Source organism: Cladophialophora psammophila (assembly GCF_000585535.1).
Source record: "Cladophialophora psammophila CBS 110553 chromosome Unknown aczJe-supercont1.43, whole genome shotgun sequence".
Classification (NCBI taxonomy): domain Eukaryota; kingdom Fungi; phylum Ascomycota; class Eurotiomycetes; order Chaetothyriales; family Herpotrichiellaceae; genus Cladophialophora; species Cladophialophora psammophila.
This window is the reverse complement of record NW_006912964.1, coordinates 13,387-31,361: the sequence shown is the minus strand read 5'-3', so window position 1 is coordinate 31,361 and position 17,975 is coordinate 13,387. Positions and strand designations below refer to the sequence as shown.

The following is a 17,975-nucleotide window of genomic DNA, read 5'->3' as shown; positions in this document are numbered from 1 at the left end:
ACGTTTTTTCAGGGGACATCGGCAAGCCAGCAAGCCATAACCTGCAGGTCGTTGAACCTGTCGCTCTTTCTCTTTCCTTTATCTCACTCATCTCATCTTCCAGCGCCTTTTCTGGAATCTCAAGTGCTGTCCACGACTTTCTTCGCCCAAGATGGAGTCTCACGAGATGCTGTCGGTCAAGAACCCTCAGGTCAACATTGAAGATGAGAAGAGAGAGTTCGCCACACAGTATGGTGGCCAAAGGACCGAGGGAACAAGAAACACGTCGACAAGAGTTCGAGTAAGTTATCTAGAAGCAAAGGTGACATGCCCAAAGGCTAAGACGGATCACAGAGAATTTTCAGCTTCGCACAGATTTTCTTTTTCGCGCTCAGTTACATGTCGTCCTGGGAGGCCATCGCATCGTAGGATTGATATCTTCTCCCGATCCAGCCGCAAGCTAATGGCAGACAGAAATATCGCATATTTTTTCTGGAATGGCGGTCCTCGCTCTCTTTCATTCGGCTACCTTATTGTCATCTCAGGTGTGCTGTGTCAGGTCGCGTCCATGGCTGAGATGGCTTCAGTACAGCCTATCGCAGGTGCGCAGTACCACTGGACTCACTACCTCGCGCCACCATCGCAGCGGCGCTTCATCACCTGGATGCAAGGCTGGATTACCTGGTTTTCTTGGATCTCTTTGCTGGCTGGCGTGGCCAACATTGCTGCTCTCATGATCCAAGCACTTGTCATCGCCAACTATCCCTCCTACATTCCGCACGGATGGCATGTGACTCTGATAATTTATGCCTTGCTCCTTGTCCAAGGCTTGATGAATCAGTTCGCTTTCTGGACAATTCCATGGATTGAGTTGCTCTCTGGTCTCTTGCACATAATCATGTGGGTGGTCTTCGTTTCGGTGTTGGTCACCCTTGCGCCGCGCCACACGGCGGACTTCGTCTTCTTGGAAAAGTCGGCACTTTCCGGTTGGAACAACGAGTATATCTCATTCAACCTCGGTATGCTTACTGCTACCTGGGGTTTCGTAGGTAAGCCGCGGGCAACATACAGGTAGACACATCTCAGCTTTTCGGGTGCTAATAAAGTGTGCCAGGTTTCGATGGAGCAGTCCACATGTCTGAAGAAGTGCGAAAAGCGCGACATGCAGTGCCGAGAGCCATGTTCTGGAGTATTGTCATGAACGGTGCCCTTGCCTACGGAATGGTGCTCGTCTTCCTGTTCTGCGCGGGAGATGTCAACGAACTTCTTTCTTCTGGCTACCCTCTTCTCCTCATTTGCATCAATGCGACGCAGTCCACAAGAGCTGGCTCGGCAATGGTCGGTCTGTCAATGATCGTCACTCTGGCCTGCTGTCTGGGCAGTATCGCATCTGCATCTCGATTGACTTGGGCGTGGTCTCGAGATGGGGCGCTGCCCGCCTATTTCTCGTATATCGACCCGAAGCACCGCATTCCCGTCCGCTCAGTTTGGTTGCCAGTCTTCATTGTCATGTTGCTGGCTCTACTCAATATCGGTAGCAGCGTTGCCTTCAACGTTATTGTCGCACTTTCGACGCTTGGCCTGTACCAGTCATACCTCATCGCCATTGCCTGTATGATCTGGGCCCGATACAGAGGAAGAGTCGAACCTTCGGGCTGGTCTTTGGGACGCTGGGGTATTTACATCAACGTCTTTGCGGTTATCTACTCGGCATACATCATGGTCTTCCTTTGCTTCCCATCGTTCCTCCCCATCAACGGTTCCGATATGAACTACGCCCTCCCGATCAATGCCTTTGTCCAGCTCGTTGCGCTGGCTCTGTGGTTCTTGTGGGGCAAGCAGAACTGGAAAGGACTCAACAAGGGCGTCGTCGATGCTGTGGTTGCCGATTCAGATCGCAACACCAAGGACTAAATGCAAAAGTTGTCGGACGCGAGGTGAAGAAATAATCCATTCATTCACTTGTGCCTTGGGAGGGGTTGGCAGGGATTTTGTCTTTGCATCTAACATCAAAAGCCTCTTCCTACTTGCACTCATTTGAGAATTACCTGTTGCCATTCTCCAGGAGTTGTGTCGGCAAAAGTCGGAATTGGCGCATATCAGGTTGGTGCGCTTTGCTCAATTGCTCAGCAATAGAAGAAAGAAAAGGACAATATATGTACATACAGCCTATGAAATTGGTCAGATCGTAGCCTGATAGTAGTTTATTCATCTTTGCGTCAGCTATATACGAAGAGCCGCGAGTAATTTGAGTGTCTGTCAAAATGATCCATAAATGAGTGCCTCTCGCGGTACTATCGCAATGTCTTCACATCGGCAAAGCCTATTTACCAGGAATACTAAGGATGACGAACAGACAAACTAACTCCAGAGAGGGCCTGGTAAGACGAAAGAAGTAACATTGTGCGCTACGTACATATACACTAAGGATACCTCGCTCGAGGGAAAATTAATCTCGGCCGCCCCGTGCGTGACGATTATTTATCAATCAGACAACGCACTGCCGTAACAGGGATTCATCTATCCTGCCCGGCATGCCTTCTACCCGTATGAATAGATATACACATTCTACTCTGTGAGATTCATAGCTCGAGGAAACGAGCCGTGAGGCTCCTTTGAGGGTGTGTAAACAGTTAGCGCTCCGTACTTGGACTGGCGCTGTAGATCCCTCTGGCTCCCTTGCAAGGCTGGGGAGTTCTTGGCGAGGCTGAAGCCTCCCAAGCCCCCGAAAGCCCCACGCCGTGTTCTCCATCAGAAATTTAATTTTCATGTGCGATTCCCGCCGCCTTAGTGAATTTCTGCAACAACTGCATTGGAAGATGTTCCGCCCTTGAACTCAGTACCGTTTTCGTGCCTCTGGCACATTGGACAAAATAGAAGCACAAAAAACCTCAGGAATACACAGTCGACATTTTCCTTCCCTCACAGCGAATTGCAACCATGTCTCGCCCCGAAGACCTCCTCCCGCCGGACCTGTATTATAATGACACCGCCTCGGCTAAGTACACGACTTCGTCGCGTATCCAGTCGATTCAGAGTTCCATGACCAATCGCGCACTTGAACTCCTCGACCTCCATTGTCCCTCGTTTATCCTCGACATTGGCTGCGGTTCGGGGCTCTCAGGCGAGATTCTATCAGAAGATGGCCACATATGGGTCGGGATGGACATTTCGCCTAGTATGTTAGACATTGCGTTGCAGAGGGAAGACGTGGAGGGGGACTTGTTCTTAGCGGACATGGGGCAGGGCATCCCTTTTCGCGCTGGAACGTTCGATGCCGCCATTAGTATCTCTGCGGTACAGTGGCTGTGTAATGCAGAATCGAGCGGAGTATCCCCCGAGGGCCGGCTGAGACGGTTTTTTGACGGCCTGTACGCGTCTCTGAGACGAGGCGCGCGGGCGGTCCTACAGTTCTACCCGAAAAACGATGCGCAGCGGAACATGATTTCCCAAGCTGCTGTTCGCGCTGGGTTCGGCGCCGGGATCTTGGAGGATGACGGCGGCACCAAGAACGTCAAGACGTATCTTGTCCTCAGCGTCGGCGGCGGAGACATCACTGAGCGCGTGAGGAACATGGAGAACGTGGATATCGAGGACGGGAGGCGGATCAGAGAGGCCAAGATGGCACAAAAAGGTGGCGGCGGCAGACGAGGAGGAGTGGAAGCTCCCAAGGGCAGCAAATCCTGGGTGATGAAGAAGAAAGAGAAGATGAGGAATAAAGGGAAAGTGGTCAAGACGGATTCGAAATATACCGGACGCAGCAGAGGGCCCAAGTTTTGAATGAGAAGAATGACTCCTATCACCAGTATTACCGACCCCACAAACGAGCGATTTGGTCGGGAACGAGACGATCCCAGACCAACGAAACAGAACTACGCAAGCTACGAACCATGAGCCACGAAATTATGCCGTGACCCACACACCGTTCGCCAAACAGAGGACTAAACCGGCTACCTGTGCTAAGAAGCCAAGGACCTCTCTAACTAAGTGCTTTTGGTGGCTATCAGCAAGCTTCGAGGACCTGAAGCCGTCTCTTGGAGCAATTGACTTCAAGGAGAGGCGATCGAGGGGCCCGGTCCTCTTGTTGCTATCACAAGTACGACCAACTACGCCAGTCCAAGTCCTCGTCTACGTAGACCAGAGGACAACAGGCCAACGGGAGCAAGGCAGGGAGCCGCGCTCCAACATACTCTGTTCTCGTGATGGCCCAACCTGCAAGGCAAGGGTTGGGCGAAGGAAGCCACGGGAAATATAAGGGAATGAAGGAAGTCTGCGATCAATCGAACATTGCCGGAGTCAAGAAATACAGAATTAGTTGTGATTTCAACACTTCAGAGCCGAAAACTGTTTATTCGGATATGCAAAACGCTCTCTATTCCGTGCGTTGCTTTTCTTTCACAAAATCCATCCAACAAATGCTCCTAGTCCGTTGAAACCCAACTCCGGAGGACCGCGATTATATCCGCAGCCTTTTTTTTTCATGTAAGCGCAACCAAATTTTGATACAGCACTCCCTAGCATCGACACATGTAGGGTCCCTAATGACTCTTGCCGGAGTCAATCCCGACCGATTGACAGATACTATTCCTCTCCGAGAATGGGGGTTCACTGTTCAACCCGATAAGGGCTCCCCTCAATCAATCACCTCCCTCTTTGCCAGTGCCCTCAGCGTGTTCAGGAGACGCATTTTTCAACTTTCCGCCATCTGAATGCGTTGGGGCTGATAGACCTTGAGCAGTTTCGCGCTCATTTTCACCAACACCAGCAGAGAACTGCTTCTCTTCAACCTCCGCATTGGACGGGATACTTTTCCCATTCTCGTCGACGCGTACTCCACTCCCAACACGGACGTTTTTGAGCTGCGCGAAGTCCTCTTCCACCATCCTGCCCTCATATTTCTGCTCAGAAGGCCTGTCTTTGGTCCTGCGCCATCCTGTCGCAAAGACCTTGCTTCCTGAGATGTCGAACTTCGGCAGCGGATGAGCCTCCGTATTAAACACAACAGTATCGAGAGGAAAGAAGTCGTCATCCGAAAATAACAGATAGAAGTACTTGAGCGTCTCGGCCAACCAGAAACTCTCCATGTTATCGCGCCGCTTCCTTTCTCGAACAGGGTTCTCCATTACCGTGTCCAGGGAAGTGTATGCGTACACCTTGCCTGTCAGTTCATCGACGACCTTGGTGTGCTCGCGGAAGGCTTCAAACATTTCCCAGCCCCATTGCCGGTATTTCTTGTCCTTGGTGATGCGGTACATGTAGAAGAGGGATTCGATGGTTTCGGGTCGCTGGAGATTGTGCACATCGTTCGAATGAATGTCGTAATCAGAGCGCCAGTCAGCATCATGATCATCAGAGAGCTCGGTCGTATGTGGTGGTGTCCATGCTAAGTCAAGATGTCCCTGCCATTGCGGAGCCGGGTTGTCGGTATGGAAATAGCAAATCTCAGGGGCGAGGCCCGTCGGAGTGACCTTGTACATGCCCCAGCACGTCTTCATCAATTCCTCGGCCAGTCTGAGGTTTTCGTCATGTTTCTTTGTCCATTTATTCGCTAGTCTGGTTCTCGCTTGCTCGGCTGTCTGGCCCTCGGTCACTGCCAAGGCTATTGTCCCTGGCATGAAACACGCAAGATGATCCATCTTGGCTGTCAGAGGAGCGTGGAGTCCATTTTGCCTTTCAGCAAGGATGGTTAATGATGCGTGCTCGGAATAGGTGATCAAGTGTTTCTTAATCCCCTCAAGTGCCTCTTCCCACATATCCAAGTAAACTGTCTCAACGCTTCCTGTTTGCAAGTACTGTTTGATCAAATATTCGTAATAGCTGTCGCCTCGAGATCCCAGCCGTATATTTTCACCTCGAAAGTCGCCAGTGGCGGGATATATGTAGATTGGGACTAGGCCGTCTTCGCGCTTTTGTGATTCAATAACTTCGAGGACATGCTCTGCCCGCTGCCAGTATATTGGTTCACCTGTGATTTTGGCGAGATATTTCATCTCGAGTTGGAGAGTTGCCGCTTCGGCAGTAGAGGATGCTCCTCCGTCGACATGCGAACCAACTCCCTGGGTAGTGTTCAAGTTCACCGACGCATACGGAATTCCAGAAGGGGAGTCGTAGGCCCCGAGGAGACGGTCTGCAAGATCTGTCGCTTTCTCGATGTATAGGTCTTCTCCAGGTTGGTTTACGTCATCGTCTCTCTGCGGTGCGAGATGTGGGAATGATGTTGACAGGTAGTACGCAGATAACAACCCACCTAGCATGCGGATAGTAGTCTCGAAGGTATTGACTTCGTGATGGGCGGTATAGGAGAGCGATGTGGATATCCATTCTCTTGCTTTGGCGACATGCGAAGTCAAATTCATCATCATGGCAGTATCCAATGCGTCCACAATGATCCAACCCATGCCACCTTCAACCATATTCTTTCCCTTCCTCGAAAGAGGGTGGTATTCATCCATTCCCCACGCATATTTCTCGTAGCCTTCCCATGAAGTCTTGAACACCTCTTTCACGGCCTCTCTTTGCTCTGACCAGTCTTCTGCGTGGAAGAAAGAATGTTGATGGGCAGCAGGATCGTAGAACTGGGGTGAGCTCCAAGGTAACCATCCCATCCACCAGAGAAACAGTAGCGTTGTGGAACCAATCAAGGTCAACACTCTCTTTCGCCTCAAGATCGCTCTTCCTTTCCGCCGACTCGAGGGAAAGTGTGGCTTATCCTTGTACATGGGCAGATCTTTGCTTTCGGCAAAGATGTCGTTGATCTTGGATGTGATTGCACCGGCAGGTCCTCCTTTTGCATGTTCATTAGTATTGTGCTTATGCCGCCAATAAGTATCTTCATACGAGCGCTGAGAATTGGTGAACGAAGGGACATGCTGGGGGACTTGGAAGGACATTGGAGGGTGAATTGGGCCAGCCGAGTTGGTTCATTTAGATCGAAGACGAGGTAGGGCGGTGAGAGGGATTATGGAGGCTTGTCGGAGAGAGTAAAGAGCTCAAGAATACTTTATAATGATCCAAGAAGACTAGAAACAATCTATTATACAAGTTGCACAGCGGTCATGTGGCTAGTCTCGAAGGCGATGAAGTGGCTTGTGTACGTGTCAAAGCCCCTTTGAGAAAAAAGCCTTGGCTATCCAAAGACTTATGCCCAGAGCGCTGCTCCTGGCGCCGCTGCCGCGACGTCCATTCCCAGACTCATTCATTCTTGAGAAAGCACACAGACACAATATTGGGAAAGTGGCTTGGGTTGACGCGACTGCAACTCGCCTCGGTCCCATTATGAACTTACACCCTTGTTCTCTTGCAGGCCCATCGCCGATGCACACCCCCCCTGAAAAGGAACTTCAAACCGTTGCTCCCACCATCAACTCTCTTCTGAAACAGAGGCGGCTCGATTTCCACAGAGATCGATTTCTTATCCCTTGAATGGATGGCCTTCTATCCCGCTAGATTCGAGCCTCGCTGAGCCGCAGTAACTACGGCCTTTCCGTAGCTCAATGGCTCAACACCAATGGTCACGAACACATTTTACTGGTTGGTTTCTCACCTGCTTCATCGAGTCTAGCTAGGGTTCGTCATTCCTGGTGACCATGGGCCGATTCTGATACGAAAGGCCAAAATGGCGGTGACACATGGGATTGACAGAATGAGATTGGCCAATATATTCAGCTGAGTGCGTCGTCAAAGCTAGGGTACGTGTGTGATCGACTATCTCAAGGCTTGAACCAACTCCCTCCTGTGCCCCATCGCCACCAGGCAGCATACATATATTATCAGAATCATACCAATCGCCTTCAAAATCTTCCGGTAGCATCCCCTCTTTTTCGCGCACCCACGACTGAACAGCATTTTTGCCGACCAACTCACTCTAGGTACAAGGTCATTCAGCATCTGCTCCACCTGCGTGCCACAAAGTGAGATGCTAACCTCGACAACGGCCAGCTGCGAGCCTGATGCGGATGACAAACTTGGCCCAGCGGTAGCATCCTGTGCGCGATCCTTTGACTTCACCCTTCTCTTCGAGCAGACCATTCTCTCCATTGTTCCCGATACCATCTTCCTACTCCTTGCATTCTGGCGCCTGTGGGCCCTGCTTCATGTGCCAACCCGTACCACCAAGCAAGGATGGATTTTCCATTTCTGCAACTGTGCTGGCAATGTGTATAGCTATAACCATCGCCCCTCTTTCATACCTCGAACATCAACGCTCTGTCCGACCATCGACGCTCTTGAACTCCTACCTTGCCCTCTCAATTATACTCGACATCCCTCAAGCCCGTACACTTTACCTTTTGCAAGGCCATGGTGACCTTGCAGGGATATTTTCCGCAGCGGTGGCTGTTAAAGCCGTCATGCTTCTCCTTGAGGCATGGAGCAAGAGAACTTTTCTTCAAGTGCAGTTCCAAGCTCTGCCAATAGAAACCACGAGGGGTATCTTGAACCGCGGGCTGTTCATTTGGATGAATGCCTTGTTCATTCAAGGGTTTAGGAAGGCAATATCTTTTGAAGATCTCGGCGCAATCGATAGCAAGTTCGACTCAGCTGCCATTCATCGACAAATCCACGATGAGTGGTCAAAGCAAGCCCGCCGAGTCAAATGGCCTCTCCTCCGGACCCTATGGAGAGCACTTCGATGGTCTATCTTGTCAACAGTACCGGCTCGGCTCTGCTACGGCGGGTTTCTCTTCGCTCAGCCGTTCCTCATTCATCGAGCCACTTATTACCTAGCTCAACCACGGTCAGGAAATGACTCCGGCTACGGTCTCATAACGGCAACTGGTTGTATCTACGTGGGAATAGCGGTGGGGAGCCTAATCCTTTTGTTATGGTGGGTGCTAATCTAGGTCTATCTAGATATCGACGGCTCTCTACAAACATCAATTGTACTGTCATATTACCTTGGTCAGAGGCGCACTTGTTGCCCTCGTCTACTCCGAGACAGTCTCCATGGAGCAAACCTTTGATGATCCATCGGCCGTCCTGACACTTATGAGCACCGACGTAGACCGGGTCTGCCAAAGCTTATTTGCGCTTCCCGATCTTTGGTCTCGCCCCTTGGAGCTGGTTGTTGGGACCATTCTGCTGGCATTGCAAATCGGTTGGGTGTCCGTGATGCCGCTAATTGTTGTTTTCCTTAGCATCACCGCCGATTCTCGAGTCATTGTGATGATAGGCAGAAAAGTCAAGACATGGAACGACGCGGTACAACAAAGAATCTCTTTAACCGCTGAGGTTTTGGGCTCCTTAAAGGTTGTCAAAATCTTAGGACTCACCGGACCCATACATTTGATGCTACAGAACGAAAGACTACGCGAGCTGCGCTTCCAAGCGAAGTTTCGTCACTCAACTGTCTGGCTGAATACATTGGGTAGGGGCTATCTTGTTCAAGCTAACAGAAAGTACATCTGACGGCTACTGGACAGGAAACGTGCCGCCCGCTCTTGCCGCGGCTGTGACCTTCATCGCATACGCAATAAAAGCCAGACTTGAGGGTTCTGCCTCACTGAATGCGTCTCGAGCCTTCACAAATCTTGCTCTCATCTCTTTGGTCAATCCCTTCCGCCGAGATCCTGACAGTTTATCCCGCCGCAGCCTCATGCATTGGTTGTCTGAGCAGGATCGAGGTGCATTTAATGAAACAACAAGCTCGTACTCCCAGCGGAGAAGTTAATGAAATGAATGCTCTGCCGAACAAGGAGAATTCCGGATTCCGTACCGTTCCCGATGCCGCATGCATATCCCGTTCCAATACCAGAACGCTCAGCGGCTGTCATGATATTCTTCAAAATCTGGATTCAATCCTCCAACCCGGATCCGTCATCTTCATTCTCGGGCCAAGCGGCTCAGGTAAGTCCACATTCTTGAGAGCTGTAATGGGTAAAATTTGCCACTCTGAGCCCGTACGGTCAAGAGGGGAAGTTATCTACTGCGAAAAAGTCCCGTGGCTTTTTACAGGTACTATTCGGGAGAACATTTGCGGCACCAACATTGAGGATTTCGACGAAGGTTGGTATCGATCTGTCCTTGCTACGTGTGCTCTCCAAAATGAGCTTATTTCATTGCCGCGAGGCGACCTGACGCACAATGATGGGCAAGCTTCCAGGCTCAATGGGAGTCAGAAACAGCGTGTCGTGCTCGCTCGTGCTCCATACCAGCGACCTCGATTGATCCTGCTTGATGATTTGCTAAGTTCTTCGGACTTAAACAGAAAGACTAGTTATGAAGGGGTTACTGGGACGAGACGGTCTTCTACGAAAGCTCCATGCAACTGGAGTTATTGTTGCTCAGACTTGGCGCTACGCAGAGATTGCAGACTGCTTGATCACGATCGACAGCGAAAGAAATGCCAGTTTGGTTCTAAAAACAACCAGACTGGACGACAGCATTTTCAAGACTGATGCGGATCTACCTGCAAGCATTGAAGAGTCGAACTCAACAGATGAAAAGAACAAAACCTTTGAGGTTGTTACGGGGACTGAGTTCGCTGAGAAGCTTGCCCGCAATGACAGTGACTTCTCAGACTGCGCTTATTATCTCAAAAGCATGGGCTGGCTGTGGGTCGTTACATTCTTCCTATTCACCGTCGTCCAGACAATTTGCTATTACATGTCCCAAGTCATCCTACAATGGTGGACCGCAGACGGTGGGCTGGACGTCGCGAAATGGACATCCCTCTATTTCTTCCTGGCATGTGGCAATGCTATATTCTTCGGTCTTATAACCTGGGTAATGTTTCTCAAACTGGTGCCGGAGTCTGCTGTAAACTTGCATCGAATACTGCTGGATACTGTAACAAAAGCGACTCTTTTGTTTCTCGCAAAGACCGACGTGGGCATATTGCTCAACAGATTCAGCTAGGATATGGCTCTGATCGAGTCCCAACTACCTGCTGGAGTGCTCTGCACGACAATCTACCTTTTCTGGGCACTTGGATCCTTGGCGCTCACATGCAACGGGTCAGTGGATCTATCTTCGAACTTCTCGTCGACTCCGGGTCATTGAGCTTGAATTGAGGAGCCCGCTATATTCCCACTTCCTCGAAACAATGAAAGGGCTCAGCAGCATCCGAAGCCTTCACTGGGAGCAACAGTTTACAGACCGCATGATTAAAAAGCTCGATGATTCACAGATTCCTTACTACTTACTCTACTGCGCACAGAGGTGGCTCCAGCTTGTTCTGGACCTCGTCATAGCCGCACTGGCTATGATCGTAATGATACTCGCCGTCAGCCTACGGACATCCACCAATCCAGGCTCTCTAAGCCTTTCTCTCAACAACATCCTAAGCTTTAATGACATTCTGTCTCTTTTGCTTCAGTACTGGACGCAGTTGGAGATCTCACTGGGATCAATAGCCCGAATTCGAGAGTTTACAACCCACACACCGGGAGAGGAGACACCGTCAATCAGGGCCAAGGTCCCGCTCACATGGCCAGATCACGGCGGTATCGAGCTTCACAACCTCATTGCTGGTTACAGTGCGTCCAACAGAGATCTGTACGATTCAACGTGGATCCCAATGGTGAGCATAACGACGCACAAATAATTTCCGCATTCGCCAAGACGTTTCTGTGGTCTATCCTGGAAAAGAATGGCGGGCTAGACACGATCGTCACTTCAGAGCTCCTGTCTCCAGGCGAAAAGCAACTATTCAGTCTGGCTCGGGCAATTTTACGCAAGGACAGTAGTCAAGAAAAGAAGAAACACAACGGCGGAAAAGGCGTGCTGCTCCTCGACGAGGTTACAGGTCAGCTGGACACCGTCACGGGGAAAGCTGTTTGGCGCGTGATCAAGGATGAGTTCTCTGGATACACAGTTTTGAGCGCCGCAGGACCTCATCGGCTTGACTCAATTTTGGACAGTGATCGCATCGCTGTCATGGAAGATGGAAGGCTGGTTGACTTTGATACTCCGGGCGCCCTTTTTGCGAGAGATTCGGCGTTTAAGAAGTTATATGAGTCGAGTACGGGAGAAGAGCCGTGGGGTTAGCTTGACTTCATCGCCTCCATTAGAGCGGGAGTGTGTCTACATGAGCAGGCACGACGAGTCAAGGGAATTGAAGAAATCCTGCGTGAACTGGGAAGCGATGCCTTGAAATGGTTCCAACTTGGCTAGAGGCTGGCTCTACCACTATTCGCAGGCTCGGCTATGATAAGTGAGGCTCTCTTACCTACCAGTAATTTGAGGGACTTCTTCGTTTTGCATTCGATCGCTTTGACCCTAGGCTTCGGATAGACGATTCGCCTAAATCGCTGGTGGACTTTACCAACTTTCTCGCTGTTACTTGTGGGATGTCTGCCCAGCGAGAGGGCATCGGCGACACCAAGCCTTGTGGTATTGTTCTGATTTTCTTGCAGTCTCAGAGACCATGACGATCCCTTGGGTTTCCCGTCTGGCGGCTCTCCGCGGTGGCCCAAGCCTGGACTTGTAGGATGTTTAGATTCTTTTCTTCGTTGACACACTAGATCGCGTTTAGGTTTGGCAAACGCTTGATACGGCTATGTACTTGGCATTGTCAATGACGTATCCGGCGAGCCGGGTCACCCACCTTTTTCCCGAAATCCCTTGCGGAGCTGATTGACCGATTACGTGGCACAGAGAGCACATATGGTGATGCAAGATCTTGCAACAAGTTCCTGCATCTTATTCCCAGTTTGATCCCTTGCACGGGTGGAAAGGGATCAAGCGCACCTATGTACCTCTTGGTACCTCGTACTCACTGGGTCAGAATGGAGTATTAGGTAAGAAGATACAGGGACCTCAGCTCGAGAAGCGTGGGGAAGTTCCCCTTGGGTTCTTTTTTCCTTCAGCATTTTACTTTTTCCTTTATCCCATTCCTTCCCACATCTCTCCAAATAAATAGTGAGTCTTGCTACCTAGATGAAATTGTACCTCCGCTCTGCCTGAGATATCTGCCGTGCCGGGTATGAGCACCGCATTTATATCCGAACTTTTCCAGATTCAATTGCCCCTTCCCCTCGTCCATGAAAACTGTATTTGGGTGGAACTGATCTATTCGCATTAAAACTAAAAAAAAAAGGATATAATTATTCTGTAAAGTCATAAGGTAAACAAATATTCAACATGTGTCGGTGGTTCGCCTACATCTCGCCCTCCGAAGAATGCCTCCTGGAGGACGTCCTCATCACGCCGGAACACGGCATTGCCAAACAAGTTCATGACCACTACTTACCAAAACTCTTCTCGCACGTCCCCGGCGAACAGACGTCGAAACTGGAAATCACCTTGCGCAACCGCCTGAACAACGTGGATGGCTTCGGCTTAGTATGGTACACCCCCGTTCGCTCCTCGTTCATCACGAGCATTGATGGCATCCGGCCCGCAACATACAAAAATGCCCAGCCGCCGAACAACGACGCAAACTTCCACAGCATCTGCGCCGGCACGTCGACGACCGCAGTGTTCGCTCACATCCGCGCCGCGACAGGGACCTCGGTCGCGGCCATCAACAACCACCCCTTCGTCTTCGGCCGGCACACCATCATGCACAACGGCCTGATCTCGCACTTTACAGACATTCGCCGGCCGTTGCTCAGTCTCGTGGAGAAGTCCGCGTACGAGAACATCTACGGCACGACCGACTCGGAGCATCTGGCGGCGCTCTACATCACTAATCTGACCAGGAATGCCGGGGGCGGCGGTGGCCCGCAGAGCTGGGAACGGCAGTATACGCCGCAAGAAATGCTGGGCGCGCTGGTCGAGGCCTTCCACATGATCGTTCGGCTGCAACAGGAGACGCTGGGCGCTGAGAACGTCCAGGCCTGTTCCTTGAACGTGTGCTGCACCGACGGCGAACAGCTGATCGCCGTGCGCCTGCGCAACCACGCCATCGAGAACCCGCCAAGTTTGTACTACAGCACCACTGCCGGCGTGACCCTAAACAGGAAGTACCCAGACAATGCCTCCGGCACCAACAACCCCAATGCCACTCTCAAACCGGAGGACCACGGCAAGCACGTTATTGTAGCGAGCGAGCCCACAACGTACAAGATAGCGGAGTGGAAAGTGATTGAGAAGAACCACGGCATTTCAGTTGATAAAGGAGGGAATTGTACTGTCGAGAAAGTCGAAATGCCCGAGGAGTTTCTGGCGCAGGCGGCGACAGGAAGACATTTCTGAACAGCAGTCAAGGCAAAAAAGATGACCCCTTCAGATTCAAAAAGTCTAGGGCTCTGTGTAGGAAAACACTCCTTTTCCCTGCGTGTCCATCTTCGAAAACAGACGATCACTTACAATCGTGCACAACCATAAAATCACCTCCCTCCCTCCATGACAATTTGGTCGGACAGATTCTCCATCACGTAGTTTAGCTCAGCCTCTATTCGTCAGCTTTTCAATCACCTTTAGAAGACTATCTCTCTTCTCCTGCACCTTTCCCGTCAGCCCCTGATCATAAACTATCTCCTTCCACGCTCCACCCGAATGCTGTCGGTCTCTCACGAGCTGAAGTGCCGTCGTGAGAACCTCCTTCTCTGCCTTCAACACATCCACTAGGAGACGGTTCCCGTGCTCCAGACGTTGATTCCATGTATCTGTTAGTGTTCGGATGATTTCCTTCCCCCCACGATGGTATTCGTCAACTTTTGCTTTCATGGCGTCTTCTTCTGTGCCAAAGCGGAATAGGACATCCTGGGCACATGTCAGTGGAGATCACCAGATATAAACCGTCGACGTACATTGGTTATGTTGATGATCGCATCTAAAAGACCCCGTTGAGATTCACGGGCAGATATAACACCCATCATCGGATCGCCCTGTCTGACGGCTTCTCCCGTTCTGTGGAAAGTGGCAGAAACCACGAAGCTATCATCCCCAGATTCAGATCGTTGTCTCCGTCCTAGTCTGGGCCCCTTGGTTGAGCGATCTCCAAAAAAGTTTTCGTCTTCGTTAACAAGAGCCAGGCTGTCATTACCGGCGTTTTGACAAGTATCTCCATGTTCGGTCATCTTCGAGCCTTCGTTGCCTGGTGTCACGTTTGCTGGGAGGGGTAGGTCTAAGTTAAGGCGCGTAGAAAAGGAGGCAGGCGTTGCTGGAGGCATTTCGGGTTCAAGTACGGGTCCACCACCTGCATGGGAGAGACTCAGGCTCTTTTTCACTCGAACAGGTCCGGTAATGGCTGGTCTGTATGCCTCATTCATTAGCATTTGAGGCAAAGCCGCCTGCCCCTCCACCTGTGATTCGGGCCAGGATTTGCGAAGAGGATTGGGTCGCTGAACTGATCCGAATGGCTCCGTCCGTGGCAGAGGAGGACCCATCGGCTCGGCCGCAGAGCGTGGTAGCGATATGGAAAGCCCGTGTCCATGCTGTGGAACAATCTGTGAGTTTTCCTTCCTCGATGGAATAGTTCGGTCGTAGACATCGTTCGCATTTCCCCGTATATTTTGCGAGGCAGGAATTGGAAACCCACTATATGTAACATTATCATTAGAGACCACTTCCACCTCGTCTCTTTCATGGGTCGACCCAAGTTGGTAAGACTTGACCACTTCCTGGGAGACTGGAGAGGGCACGTCGGGCGCAACACTCCTTCGCCTGACTTCCCTCATTGTGGGGCGCTGGTGGTTTGCACGGAGTGTATCGGTGTTGACGACCTTTTGAGCCTGGGGATATTCCTCATCCAAGACGGCGTTGATCCCGATAGACTGGCGAGTTGGCTTTTGAGAAACTGGAGGTCCTTTAGCTTCGGGGGCCTCGCAGGCAGACACCTCGTCGTCAAGAACGGGTGTCTGTGGTTTCAACTGTTGCATATCGGGTTTCAGAGAGCTAGAAGCATTTGGAAGCTGGAAGTAGTGCTCGCTTGCCCCCTCTTCACCTTCAGGGAAGACATCTTCCGAGGTTTCCTTGTCATAGGACATATCCGTCGCTAATCCATTATGCCTTTCAACGCTTTGCTCATCCCGGTCCTCGACATGTGTCTTAACAACCAAATCTCGTCCTTTGGGGTCTTCCAGGATATCGCCGTCATCTTGTGCGGGTGACGGCTGGATCCCCTTGATTTCCGGTGACTTGAGTATAGGCTCAAAGTAGCGGTCTTGAACAACCTCGTCGATGTCTATCACATGTTCTCCCTGAACCAATCCTGCCTGTTGAGGTATCGGGCTGGCCTCTTTTGTCGTTTCAGGCTCGGCTACTTCCGCAAGGGAATTTTGTTGAACAGCCTGATTGTCAGGACCTTGAGGACCAAAATGCACAATTTTAGTCTTCCTGAATAGCTTTTCGCTCACGGGGGGTATTGAACTCTCACTCAGTCTTTCCGAGATGGGCCTAGGTGTAGATTTTTGCTTAGCATGGGTGGTTATACTGGGCTTGTCTTTGGGGACAGCCTTTGCGCCCGGAGGATTCGGCACGTGCTTGTCCTTCCTCGCAGGAGTATGCTCATGGGGGACAGGTTGTACGAGAGAATTGGGCTTTGGTTCGGCTTGCTCGTCTGAAGCATCTCGCGAAGGAGCTCCTTCCGTCGGCACACCCTTCTCCGCAGTGCAGTCTCCATCGACGGTCCCTCGCATGTTTGATTCAAATTCGAGCTGTGAAACTTTCAGAGGATCTTCTAGCCCTCCTTTGCTGAGTGGGTGTGAGTCTTCAACATCCTCGTCGACTTTGTCATCCTTTTGGTCGTGCTCCTCTATCTCCTCCTCTTCATTGGTCTCTTGCCCTGCACTGCCCTCGCCGCTCTCGTTGGATTCTTCTACGTATTTTGGTGTTTTGCCAGCTCGTCTGGCTCGCGTCGAGGTGGCCGTCTTCTGGATCTTTTTCTCTGACCTCTTGCCCAACTTGTTCTCGGGCCCCCTTTTCTTTTGGCCTTTTGGTGAAGCCGCGATCTGGACATTCCCCTTTTTCTTCTCTATAGACTCCTTCACAGAGGCCATCGACGTAGGCTTCGGATTCTTCGTCTTTGCCTTCTTCGTGGGACGGGGTTCCTCGTCATCGTCAGGGGGGAGGTCAAACTGAGCTGTCTTTGGGGTGGATTGAGACGGTTTCTGTGACTGTTCGTTCGTATGCGCCGTAGAGCCCTTGATTGTCTTCCGCTTGAGGCCCCCTTTCGCCGGAGCATTCCCAACTTGGGAATTGCCTTCCAAGCCAGGCTGGGCTTCAGCTAGTTTTGCCATGGTGATCTGGTCCCTGGGCCGTTTGCGGGCAGATCCAACTTTTCGCTTATCACCACGTCGTCCAGGATCTGCACCGATGATTTTGACCCCTCCCTTCGATGAATTAGAAGCTAGCCTGTCCGCTAACTCAGCGGGCTGCTTGTGTATCGACTTGTTGGATGACGGAGTCTGGCCTAGGCCACGTGGTTGAGATTGAAAAGTCCGGGTAGTAACAGCCGCAGACAAGTCGAATGATGGTCCTTCCCCCAATACACCTTTCACCAGGTCTGCGCCCGAATCCCTGTGACGCATTTGCGACTGCTGTGAGCTTACTTTTGCTTTCAAGTGCGCACCATTCGGACCTTCCTGGGAAGCACGTAGTCGTTCAATCAATGGTCTTACCTCTGAGGGCCGCTTCAAGGTAGGTGTGTCCTCGGCCGGCTTGACACTAGAACTCGACGCAGACTTCGAAGTATGAGTTTGTGTTGTAGATGCAGCAGTCATGCGAACCTTCTGACGTGTACGCAACGAAATATTGCGGAGAGGAGACGAACCATCCGCCTCAGAGGTCATCGTAGCATCCAATCTCTTACTCTTTTCATGGTTGTCGTCTGCAGAAGCTGATCCTAACTCAATGAAGGCAATCGACTCCTTTTTAGGACTCCCCGCAGCACTTGGTACGTCGCCCAGCACAGGGACAACCCGCCGTTCCTCAGTCATTTGGATGAAGGCTTCCACTGCTTCATTGTCACAAAGTGCCATAGTGAGGCTGTTTATAGCACCTTTGGCCCCATTTATGAACCGATCCCCTTCAATTCCAGGATACCGGATCTCGACAACCGCAGACGATTCCGACCCAGACGCTGGCCGATTGAGAGAGATATTCTTCGACAT

General features: G+C 51.1%; 7 protein-coding genes across 7 annotated transcripts; 5 read left to right on the top strand and 2 right to left on the bottom strand.

Moving 5' to 3' along the window:
• Positions 1 to 151: 151 nt before the first annotated feature.
• A1O5_13148 (uncharacterized protein) lies at positions 152 to 1,893 on the top strand (the record flags this gene model as incomplete). Its single annotated transcript, XM_007753715.1, has 4 exons — positions 152 to 280; positions 334 to 404; positions 454 to 1,028; positions 1,094 to 1,893. The coding sequence occupies 4 exons, from the start codon at positions 152 to 154 to the stop codon at positions 1,891 to 1,893; spliced, it is 1,575 nt and encodes a 524-aa protein (XP_007751905.1).
• A 1,026-nt stretch (positions 1,894 to 2,919) lies between these two features.
• On the top strand, positions 2,920 to 3,759 carry A1O5_13147 (uncharacterized protein; the record flags this gene model as incomplete). The annotated part of the gene is made up of 1 exon (XM_007753714.1): positions 2,920 to 3,759. One exon carries the CDS (start codon positions 2,920 to 2,922, stop codon positions 3,757 to 3,759), a length of 840 nt encoding a protein of 279 aa, XP_007751904.1.
• An 857-nt stretch (positions 3,760 to 4,616) lies between these two features.
• Positions 4,617 to 6,869, bottom strand: A1O5_13146 (uncharacterized protein; the record flags this gene model as incomplete). Its single annotated transcript, XM_007753713.1, has 1 exon — positions 4,617 to 6,869. One exon carries the CDS (start codon positions 6,867 to 6,869, stop codon positions 4,617 to 4,619), a length of 2,253 nt encoding a protein of 750 aa, XP_007751903.1.
• A 1,458-nt stretch (positions 6,870 to 8,327) lies between these two features.
• Positions 8,328 to 10,833, top strand: A1O5_13145 (uncharacterized protein; the record flags this gene model as incomplete). Its single annotated transcript, XM_007753712.1, has 5 exons — positions 8,328 to 8,777; positions 8,830 to 9,343; positions 9,399 to 9,582; positions 9,635 to 9,822; positions 10,184 to 10,833. The coding sequence occupies 5 exons, from the start codon at positions 8,328 to 8,330 to the stop codon at positions 10,831 to 10,833; spliced, it is 1,986 nt and encodes a 661-aa protein (XP_007751902.1).
• Positions 10,834 to 11,020: 187 nt separating this feature from the next.
• Positions 11,021 to 11,964, top strand: A1O5_13144 (uncharacterized protein; the record flags this gene model as incomplete). The annotated part of the gene is made up of 2 exons (XM_007753711.1): positions 11,021 to 11,497; positions 11,539 to 11,964. The coding sequence occupies 2 exons, from the start codon at positions 11,021 to 11,023 to the stop codon at positions 11,962 to 11,964; spliced, it is 903 nt and encodes a 300-aa protein (XP_007751901.1).
• A 1,095-nt stretch (positions 11,965 to 13,059) lies between these two features.
• Positions 13,060 to 14,115, top strand: A1O5_13143 (uncharacterized protein; the record flags this gene model as incomplete). Its single annotated transcript, XM_007753710.1, has 1 exon — positions 13,060 to 14,115. The coding sequence occupies one exon, from the start codon at positions 13,060 to 13,062 to the stop codon at positions 14,113 to 14,115; it is 1,056 nt and encodes a 351-aa protein (XP_007751900.1).
• Positions 14,116 to 14,307: 192 nt separating this feature from the next.
• A1O5_13142 (uncharacterized protein) lies at positions 14,308 to 17,975 on the bottom strand (the record flags this gene model as incomplete). The annotated part of the gene is made up of 2 exons (XM_007753709.1): positions 14,308 to 14,625; positions 14,673 to 17,975. The coding sequence occupies 2 exons, from the start codon at positions 17,973 to 17,975 to the stop codon at positions 14,308 to 14,310; spliced, it is 3,621 nt and encodes a 1,206-aa protein (XP_007751899.1).